The sequence below is a fragment of the Petaurus breviceps genome, unplaced genomic scaffold (assembly GCF_028583685.1).
Source record: "Petaurus breviceps papuanus isolate PSGF00001 unplaced genomic scaffold, PetGlider_PUasm1.0 90681, whole genome shotgun sequence".
NCBI lineage: Eukaryota > Metazoa > Chordata > Mammalia > Diprotodontia > Petauridae > Petaurus > Petaurus breviceps.
In genome coordinates this window covers 8480100-8491205 of record NW_027187307.1, presented here as the reverse complement: position 1 = coordinate 8491205, position 11106 = coordinate 8480100, and the positions used below count along the sequence as shown (strand labels likewise).

Sequence of the window (11106 nt, the reverse complement as noted above, 5' to 3'; positions counted from 1 at the left end):
AGTGCAATCCATTCTTCTGTATATGTAAGTGTCATGATGTTCCTGGTCTGCAGACCCCAGAATTCAAAATCTGTCAATTCAAGCTCATTTCCACTTCACTTAAGCAGCTGGTTTGTTCACATGCATCCCATGTGTCCCCAGTAAATACCAGACAAAGAGTTATTGCCCTCTCCTTGGTAGCCTTCAAGCAACACCCATTCTGAAAGTTCTTCTAGTTCAAGAAGTAGTGTTTGTGGTCCCAGTGGTGGGAATTGGAGTTTTGAGATTCCTGAGCAAGTTACATAACCTGTCTTCTGAACAATGGTGGGGATCTGTAGTATTTATGTCATAGGGTTGTTTTGAGGATCAAGTAAGACTATGTAAAATGCCTCACAAACCTTAAAGTGCTGCATAAATATCAGTTATTATTATGGTAGGACAGATCAGAACTTGTGCTTTTCTGGTAAAACTTTTGAGAGCTTGTATTCCACTACATGGCATGATAAGGCATTAGAGGGGGATGTGTTTAGATAATACTTTGTGATTATCTGACTTGTGATCTCACTGCATTGGAGTAAATAGGCAAGTAGTGTAAACCCATCGGGGCAACCAAGCAATAAATATTTATTAAGTTCCTAAAAATATGCTGGGCTTACAAAAAGACACAACTGCACGTCTTTGTCCTCAAGGAATTTACATTCTACAGGATGGATATGTACATATATAAAGGGATTAAAAAGAAATATAAGGGGACTCTATGGGAGCAGGGCAAACATGTCTGAGGAGTCAAGAGCTTGTGCCGTTTTGAAGGAAACTGGAGAGATGGAAGTAAATTCCAGACTTGGGAGACAATTAACAAAAAGGCATAGAGATTAAGGATGGAGTGTCTGTCGTGTGTGAGAAACCGGGAAAATGTCAATTTGTTAGATAGTATGTATACATGAAGAGGAGCACAGTGTGATAAGCCTGAAAAGGAAGGTTAGGAGCTTTAGGTTTTTTTTTTTTCTTTTTTGCTTTTTGGAAGGGGGAAGGCAGGGCAATTGGGGTTAAGTGACTTGCCCAAGGTCACACATTTGAACTCAGGTCCTCCTGACTCCAGTGCTGGTGCACCTAGCCGCCGCCCTTGGGGCTTTAGCAAGTAGAGGCATTTATTTGATCTTAAGAGGCCACTAGAATTATTGACTACCAATAGGGAACGTCATGGCTACAGCTGCACTTTAAGAGTAGCGGTTTAGCTGTTATTGATAATGGGAGAGACTTGAGGCAGGGAGGCCAGTGTAGAGGGTGTAAAGTCATGCTTCTGGAGGTTTCCAAGGGGTACTGGTTGTGAAACCAATAGCAGAACTAAGTTTGGGAGGAACTTTTGAGATGGTCTATTCCAGTGACCTCATTTTACATATGGGGGAACCGAGTCCTACACAGGGCAAGTGAGTCGGCCAAGGTCCAAAAAGGTAGCCAACACTGCCGACATCTGTCTTCCAAAGGATCCCAGGTGACAAGAAGTGGGAGTCGGGTGGCCCTGGCCACGAATGACCTTGTGTGGCTTTCCAACTGTCAGTGTAACTTTCGACTCCGCCGGCCTCCGCTTTCCCATCTGAAGGATGGGCTCCTCCCCCGGGTCAGCGCCTCCCCACGCCTTCCCTCCCACGCCCGCTGTCCCGTCCTCGGGAAGTGAAAGGCGCTCGCTGCAAGGCTGAGGGCGGACAGGCGGCCGGTCGGATCAGCAGCCCTGCGGAGCGCTCGGAGCGGCTGACGGGCCCCAGCTCGCGCGGTCCACCGGCTCCAGCCCGCGCGCCGGGCATGCTCAGTAGCGCGGCCCGACTCGGCACGGGAGTCGGAAGCGCTGCTGTCGGTGCCCGGGCGGCTGTCAGCGGCCACTCGGCGGAATCGCATGTGCCCAGGCCCTCTTAAAGCCACAGGCGCCCGCTTGGTTCCCGCTGCGCCTGCCATCCTCTGCGAATAGCGGCCGCGGCTCGGCTCGCGGGGCTCGGCTCGGCGGGGCTCGGCTCGCGGGGCTCGGGGCCTCAGGGCGGCGGCCGCGCCCCCAGGGGCCGGCTGGTCCCTCCGGGAGGACCTGGGCGGGGTTCGGGGCGCAGGTGACTGGGGTCCGGGAAAGATGGAGCAGCCCGGGCCGGCGGCGGGCCCCAGAGGCGAGGAGCCCGGCGGGGGCCGGAGCAGCAAGCGAAGCGCCGGGGGCCGGGCGGCTGGCGACGAGGAGACCAGAAACAAGCCCAAGCTGGTGAGTTTGCTTTGCCCGGGGTGGGAGGGGGGAGGGGGCCCAGGTCGCCCCCCTCCGAGCCCCGCCGCGCCTGCCCGCTTGCCTCCCGCCCTCCGGAGCCAAGGGCCGCCCTCGGGCTTGGCAGCCCCCCGCCGCTGCTCCCCTCTTCCGGGGAAGGGGCCTGCCCTGCGGGCGGGGGCGCTGGGGTGTGGGCGCGCGGGGGTGGGGCTGCGCGCGTGCCCGGCCGCGCCCGCGCCCACTCCCCGCCCACCCCTCTTTGTGGCTGCTGCTTCTCACAAAGCTTCGGGCTGGGGAGCTGGGGAGTGGGGGTCGTGCCCCCAAGTCCCGAGGAGCCCCCCCTCCCGCGGCCCTCTCCCCCCTTCCTTCCTTCCCTCCTCTCAGAGAACTTCCCCAAGGAAGAGGAGTCCGCACACACTTGTCTCTTGTCTCTGCTTCGATCTCATTACTTTACTCTTTCTTTTTCTTTCTTTCTCTTTCTCTCTTCTTCCACTCCTTCTTTCTTTTTCGCATGTTCGTTGCCCCCCCCCCTTCCTTTCCCCCTTGGTGTGGTTGGGCACAGTCATAAGGAGCCCAGGCAGTGGGCAGTGGGGGTGGGGTGGGGCTTCTCCTTGGCCGCCAACAGAAAGTTTGAGAGCCCTAGGCAGCCGGCTCCAAGTTTGACTGGCTAGAGCTACTTCCTGCCGCTGCCTTCGGAAAGGACGGGATCATGTATTGGGCAATCCCGTAGCAGCTTCCCCCTTCCCTCTGCCCGATCTTGGGGGAGGGGGAATGGCGGGGGGAGCCTCGTCCGCCCGTGTGAGTCAGTGAGCACATGAAAGAGGCAAAGCTGGAAGTTTGGAGTTTAGAGTAACTTGTCAGCCACATCATGGGAGGCACTGCGACATCTGGGAGATGCCAGCTCTTTTGGAGAATGGGAGAGGAAGTAGATATTAGGGTCAGTCAGTTAGTCAAGAAGCATTTATTAAGCACTTACTATGTTTTAGGCACTGGCTTAAGCATTTAAGGGTACAGGAAGATGCGAAAGACAGCCCCCGCCCTCAAGGGGCTCACCGATGGGGGAGCCCACAAGCAAATAATGTACAAACTTTTTTTTTTGGAATGAATGGGAAATAATGAGCAGGAGGAAGACACTAGAATTAAGAGAGATAGGGAAAGGCTACCTGTAGAAGGTGGGATTTTAACTGGAACCTGAAGGAAGCTGGGAAGTAGAAATGAGGAGGGAGTACTCCACTCATGGGAGACAGCCAGAGGAAATGACCAAGCCAAAAGATGGAGGCATCGTCCTTTTCCCTGCACTCCTTATACTACATTGTGCTACAGGGATAGGCCCTATATGTAATAGTGTAGTGAGCACCCCATCTGAGCTGACATAAGACTAGGGGTAGGACAGCAGCTGGAATTTGAACCCTGATCTTCCTGACCCTATCTCTAGCACTTGGTCGACTGTGGTACCTTGCATATGAGAAGCCATTTCCATAACTACTTGCTTCTTCTGAAAAGATAATGGAAAATCAGTTTTACGTGTCATCTGGCTTGTCACAGAAACCCACCTGCATTTTTCTTGAGCCAATTTGTCTGTCACGCGAGACAGTGAGTGAGATATATTTCCCCTACTTTTTTTTTTTCCACCAAAAGCTGCATTTGTTCAGCTCTTCTCCAAAATAGGTCATTAAAATTACTTGGCATTTGTCTTCATTCTAGTATTTTTGGTATGACTATTTTTTAGTCATTGTGAATATTCTGACTCTTTTTGGTTCACCCTGTATCAGTCATATACATTTCCCCATGCTTCTCTAAATTCACCATAACGACTTTCCTTTGCACAGTGATATTCATTACATCCATATACCACAATTTGTTCAGCCCTTCCCCAATCAACAAGCACCCACTTTTTTTTTCCAACTCTGGTACAGAAACAAATTCTGTTACAAGTTGCACAAACTATAAATGACTTGTCTCATACAGCAAGCTTTGCTTGAATTGATTTTTGTTTGGCTCCTACCTATTTCAGTGCCATGTTTGAACCTCTGTCATATCTCGGTAGAGGAAAATTCCATGTTTGGCATGAGGGGTTCGCCAGAACCTGGTGACTTGTGGAGGGCATGGCTTGGAAGGCATACTGAATCGGATTCACAGAGGACTCTTATCATTCAAACTTGACTCTAGCATAGTGTTGTCATTTTGGACCTCTTCTGCAGTGATCAATCAACAATCATCACTGTATTACATGTGTGACCTTGGGCATGTCACTTAAAACTGACCATGGCCCCCTTCCTCCCTCTCACTTCTCTTGTGCAAAATGAGAGGGTCAGACTAAATACTGGTTCCTTGTAGCTCTAAATCAATCAGCCTAGAAGTTCTACTCTTCTGAATTCCTAGTAATGTTTGTCATTTTGGTTTTGCTATGATGCTAGAACTACCTTTTCACTTAACCTTAAAAATTATTTGGTAGTTACAAGTAATTGGTCAGGCCATTTAACAAGAAGCTTTTGCTTTTAAGAAGCCTGCTATCAAGGCCAAGTGTTTATCTTTGTTGGTAATAGCACCTTGATCCTATTCTTAACTCACCTTTGCTCATTTGTCCTGTTTCATCTTTTATGTTTCACTTGTCTTAGACAAAGAAACTAGATAGGTCTGTGGTGGTGACACTAGCTATTAGGGGAATGTGATACTGTCAGCTCTGGCTCCCAAGGTTCTTCAGGCTATCCCATATGGAACACTGCTAGAGGCATGGGAACTCTGTTCTTCCCATATATTTTTTAAAGTTCTTTTTTCTTAGACTAAACATGTAAGTTAATCAGTGTAAATAATTTAATGGTATATCATAAAACCAACTGGGCAAAGCAAATAAAAAAAACCAATGAGAAAACCATATTTTAAGGCAAACGCATTATAGATAAAAGACTAGTGGCTTTTTTGGGGAGCATTCCTTTAGTGTTGAAAGGCAAGCATGACATACTGTTTAGAAACCTGGCCTAGGAGCTGGGAATGCTGACGTCCTGCCCCTGGCACGTACTTGCTGTGTAACCCTAAGCAAGTCACTTAACCTAGCACAGCTATAGACAACTAATTCTGTTTGCAGAGAAAGTGATCACTTGCATTGGTGGAGTGAGTTTCCTCACCTGGGAGTTCTCTGTACCAAATGAAAATCACAATTCTAGTCCTTATCCTTAGTGTTGAACTCTTTGAAATCTAGGCCTTGGATATTAAAACAAAATATTGGAAGCTATAAGTCCTCTTAGAAAAGAATTTACTTGGGCTTTTCAACCAAAAAATAATTCTAGTAGAATAAAACATTCTGAATAAGCATTTCCATTTTCTTTTTTTCAATTTTTTTTTCTCCTTAAGGATTTTTTTATTTTTTCTTTTTGGAGGGCAGTTGGGGTTAAGTGACTTGCCCAAGGTCACACGGCTAGTTTTTGTGTTAAGTGTCTGAGGCCAGATTTGAACTCAGGTCTTCCTGACTCCAGGGCCAGTGCTTTATTCACTGCACCACCTAGACGTCCAGCATTTCCATTTTCTTGTTTTAATTAAGCAATTTTTACTGTAGTTACTGTTTTCTTATTTGGGAATAGTGTTATGGATAGCTTCTTTTTTAAACAAAAAAAGGTAAAAGAAAAATTATTGGCTGGAATTAGTGTTTGAGACAGTTTTGGAGGAAAGTGCCCATATACCATGAGTTATAGTGGAAAATAGTACAAACCAACATAAGTGATCTGTAATGAAGAAAATTCACCTGTGAGTTTAAATCAGTTAGTTACCCGTATAAAATGTACAATGGCCTTTGCTAAGATTTAAGTATGTTCTATTCATTCTTTTTTTATTTGCAGATCTTGAGCCTTATAAGCCCCATTTATTTGATGGAACAGCCTCAATAGTGAAGTTGCTTAGACCCATTTCCCCCACTTGGCTGTTGAAACTGCTCATTGATAACACAAAATGTTTTTGTTTGGACTTAATTAGGCTCCTTGTGGTTTCTGAAAACTGAAGTTCAAGGACATGTTTCCTATACACGGAGATCACTTATTCAGTACTAAGGAGACCCATGTTTCTTAATTGCATTTTGGGGTAAACTAATGGATTTTGTCCAAGATTTAAAAACTAGAAATGTTCAAGTTTACTCGAGAGATCTACTCGGTGTAGTCACTCCCTGCTGTTTTTAACAGTTGTCAAATCTTGACTAATGATACTTTGATTTTGTGTGTGTGATGACTTAACCATCTAGTTAGTCCCTGACTTGAGTATGTCATCTAACTGCAAGGCTAAATTAGGCATGTTAAACGAATCATTTAAAATGAATGCATTTTGTCAGGTGAGATAGGAGTATGCTTTTTAAGTCTTGATTAGAGCTAGCATTTATATAGCACTTTAAGGTTTGGCAAAGCTATGCTTACATGTTACCCCAGCAGCCCTGTGAGGTCAGTGCAATTATTATCTTCATTTTACAGATGAAGGCTTAGGCCGAAGTGAAGTGGCTTGCCCAGGTCCACATAGCTAGGAAATATCTGAGGAAGGGCATGAATTCAGGTCTTCCTGCTACGAGACCAGTTTTCTGGCTACTACACCACCAAGCTGCAAACAAGGCAGAGTCATTTCTTAAGAAGGAATGCTGGGGTGGATCACCTGCCCTTATTTTGTGGTCATGTTTGGACTTGGGACTTTAACTGTACTGAGACATTTGTGGATCTTTTGATTCCCTAGAAGAGGAGTCTTTAAACACCCCAATCAGTAAAAATGTTTTTTAAGCCTACTTACTCAATATGGATAGGTATGTTGATAAATTCATTACAAAACCTCAGAGAAATAAAAAAGGATGAGATGAAGAGAAAATATTTTATTTTAAGATCTTATTTAATATTTTATTTTTCCCATTTACATATAAAAATAATTTTAACATTCTTTTTAAAAAAATTTTTGAGTTCTAAAATCTCTCCCTATTTCCCCCTCCCCCCATTGAGAAGGAAGCAATTTGACATAGATTATACATAGTCATATAAAACACATTTCCGTGTAAGTCATTCTGTGAAAGAAAACATAGACAAAAAAAAATCCTAAAAAAAAAACTCTAGAAAGTAAATAAAAAGTATCTTTGATCTACATTCAGGCTCTGCCAGTTCTTTCTCTGGAGATGGACAGCACCTTTCATCATAAATCCTACAAAATTGTCTTGGATTATTGGATTGCTGAGAGTAGCTAAGTTATTTATAATAGATCATCATAAAATATTGCTGTTACTGTGTATAATGTTCTCCTCATTCTCCTCATTTTACTTTGCATCGGTTCATGTAAATTTTTCCATGTTTTTCTGAGAGCATCCTGCTCATCATTTCTTAAAGCACAGTAGTATTCCATCACAGTCATATACCACAAATTGTTCAACCATTTCACAATTGATGGGCATCCCCTCAATTTCCAATTCTTTGCCGCCACTAAAAGAGCTGCTATAAATATTTTTGTACACATAGGTTGTTTTCTTTTTTGTTTTTTTTTTATCTCTTTGGGATACAGACCTAGAAGCAGTATTAGTTGGTCAAAGGGTGCATATGGTTTTATAGCCCTTTGGACATAGTTCCAAATTGCTCTCCAGAATGGTTGAATCAGTATACAACTTCACCAGTAGTGCATTAGTGTTTTAATATTCCCACATCTCCTCCACATTCCTTGTCTGTCACATTAGCCTATCTGAAAGGTGTGAGGTAGTAGCTCAGAGTTGTTTTAATTTGTGTTTCTCTCATCAATAGTGATTTAGAGCATTTTTTTCATGGCTTTGATTACTTTGTCTGAAAACTGCCTATTCATATCCTTTGACCATTTGAGGGATAGCTCTTATTTCTATAAATTTGACTCAGTTTTCTACATATTTGAGAAACAAAGTCTTTATGAGAGAAAACCCACTGTAAATTTTTTTTTTCACAGTGATGATTGCCAACTTGTGTATTTCCCTCCATCCTATATTCACCCTGTTTATCCTACTCTCTCTGTCCTTTTACCCTGTCCATTCTCGAAAGTGTTTTGCTTCTGATTTTAGTTTCTCAACTTCTCTTATCCCCTTCCTTTCCTACTTTCCTGCATGGCAAGATAGATTTTTATACCCAACTGAGTGTGTATATTATTCCCTCTTTGAGCCAGTTCTGATGAGAGTAAAGTTCATGTGCTTACCTCCCTGGTTCCTACATTTTCCTTTCCACTATAAAATCTCTTTCAGGCCTTTTTGATGTTAGAGAATTTATTCCATTCTACATTTTCCCTTTTCCCTTTCTCCCCATGCATTCTTTCTCATCCCTTAATTTTATTATTTTAGATAACCATACTGTCACATTCAACTTACACCTCTGTTTTCTATGTATATTCCTTCTAACTGCCCTAATAATGAGAAAGTTTTTAGGAGTTATGAATATTTTCCCATGTAGAAATAGAAATAGTTTAACCTTATCAAATCCCTTATGATTTCTCCTTCCTGTTTACCTTTTTATCTTTCTTCTGCATCTTGTATTTGAAAGCCAGATTTTCTGTTCAGTTCTGGTCTTTTCATCAGAAATGCTTGAAAGTCCTCTATTTCATTTTTAATGTCCATTTTTTCCCCTGAAGGATTATACTCAGTTTTGCTGGGTAGGTGATTCTTGGTTGTAATCCTAGTTCTTTTGCCTTCCGGAATATCATATTCTGAGGCCTCTGATCCTTTAATGTGCAAGCTGCCAAATCTTGTGTTATCCTGACTGTGGCTTCTAAATATTTGAATTGTTTCTTTTTGGCTGCTTGCAGTATTTTCTTCTTAATCTAGGAAGTCTGGAATTTGATTCTAATTTTCCTGGAAGTTTTCATTTTGTGATCTCCTTTTGGAGGTTATCGGTAGATTCTTTTTAATTTCTATTTTCTTCTCTGGTTCTAGATATCAGAGCAGTTTTCCTTGATAGTTTCTTGAAAGATCACATCTAGGCTCTTTTTTTGATCATCAGTTTGAGGTAGACCAATAATTTTTAAATTATCTCTCCTGGATCTATTTTCTAGGTCATTTGTTTTTCCAGTGAGATATTTCACATTTTTGTCTATTTTTTCATTCTTTTGATTTTGTTTGATTGTTTCTTGATGTCTCATAAAGTCATTAGCTTCATTTGCCCAATTCTAACTTTTTAGGAATTATTTTCTTCAATGAGCTTTTGTGCCTCTTTTTCCATTTGGTCAATTATACATTTTAAGGAGTGCTTCAGTGAATTTTTTTTGTGTATCCTTTTCCATTTGGCCACTTTGGCTTTTCAAGGCAATTTTTTCTTCATTGGATTTTTTTTTATTTTTTGCCTCTTTTACTGTTTGACCTGTTCTATTTTTTAAGGTGTTATTTTCTTCACTATTTTTTGTGCCTACTTTACCAAGCTGTTGATTCTTTTTTCATGTTTTTCTTGCATCACCTTCACTTCTCTTCTCAATTTTTCCTCTACCTCTCTTATTTGATTTTTAAAAACTTTTTTGAACTCTTCCATGGCCTGAGACCAATTCATATTTTTCTTTGATGCTTTAGAAGTAGGAATTTTGACTTTGTTGTCTTCTTCTGAGTGTGTATTTTGATTTTCCTTGTCACTATAGCAACTTTCTCTGGTCAGAACTTTTTTCTGTTGTTTGTTAGTTTTCCAGTCGATTTCTTGACTTTTAACTCTATGCTAAAGTGGGGCTCTGCTTCCCAAGTGGAGGGGGCACTGTCCCGAGCTTCAGGTTTTTTTGTGCAGCTGTTTTCAGAGGTAATTCTGGAGACCTGTTAAGGTTTTGGCTCTTCCAAGGTGGTGTTATCTAGGGAGAGGTGTGTTACGCCTCTTCTGTACTGTGCACTGGTTTGTAATTGACCACAAGCACTCTTTTCAACCCTGGAATTGTGACCAGGGTTCCTCCTCACTTGCTGCCACAAGCTCTGCTGTACTGGTGCTTCTTCTTACCCTGGGACTAAGACCCAGGACTGTGACCCAGATCCAAGTATAGGCAATGCAACAGAGACCTGTCCCTGTTGATAGTAAAGGGACCACTGCAAATCTCCTTTTCACCCATCAAACAATCCCCTTACTGTCTGTAGGCTGAGAGAGGCCAGCTCCTGGTTTGCTGGGACCTGGTACAACATGCTGGACTGTGCTCCTCTTTTACTCTGGTGCAATAGACCTTTCCGGCCAAGCTTCTAAGTTGTCTCAGGCTGGAAAATTGTTTCACTCTCTCTTTTTGTGGGTTCTGCCACTCTAGAATTTTTTTAGAGTCATTATTTAAATGTATTTGGAGGTATTTGGGGAGTGAATCCTTGCCTTTACTCTGCCATCTTGATTCTACCTCTCTGAAGAAGAAATATTGGAAGGTGTTACATTTTCATATTTTTAACAAATGAATTTAAAAGGCACTTGAATTTGTAATTTAGAAGATTTTAAAAAGGGTTTGAATATTTTCTTTCCATGTTTGTATGTAGAGAAGATTTTTTTAGAAGTGATACAGTGGAAATCCCTATCTTCCCTAACCAGAGACCCAGACCTGGAGAACTCCTGACCTCCTCTCCTCTCCATCCCCATCAATAAGGACTTCATTTGGCCCACGATATCTAGTCAGATTCAAGATTCCTTCACATACCACTTTCGTCTCAACCCAGACCAAAGACCATACCCAGAAGGACTTAACTTTTTCAGCTAAGGTACCCCATCCCTCCACCTGATTGTGATGAGTGCCTCACTTGACCCACTTTGCATAGGCAGCCCTAGTCATACCACCTTCCATCCATCCATTTCCTTCTTTATCCAATTCAGGAGCCATCATTAAATCAACCCTGCCACTGCCACTAGAAAGAATGTGTTTATCTCCTTCCCTATGGCTCCACTCCACATTCTTAGAACTTTCCTTACCAAACTACCGCTCTGGGCCACCAC

General features: G+C 42.9%; 1 protein-coding gene across 1 annotated transcript in view; it reads left to right on the top strand.

Moving 5' to 3' along the window:
• The first annotated feature begins 2001 nt into the window (after positions 1 to 2001).
• The window catches only part of DIAPH2 (diaphanous related formin 2), an 873453-nt gene continuing 864348 nt past the window's right edge, over positions 2002 to 11106 (top strand). The window contains exon 1 of the mRNA XM_069065282.1: positions 2002 to 2218. Within this exon, the coding sequence (XP_068921383.1) occupies positions 2096 to 2218 (123 nt within the window). The 5' untranslated portion in view covers positions 2002 to 2095. The remainder of the gene's footprint in view (positions 2219 to 11106) is intronic.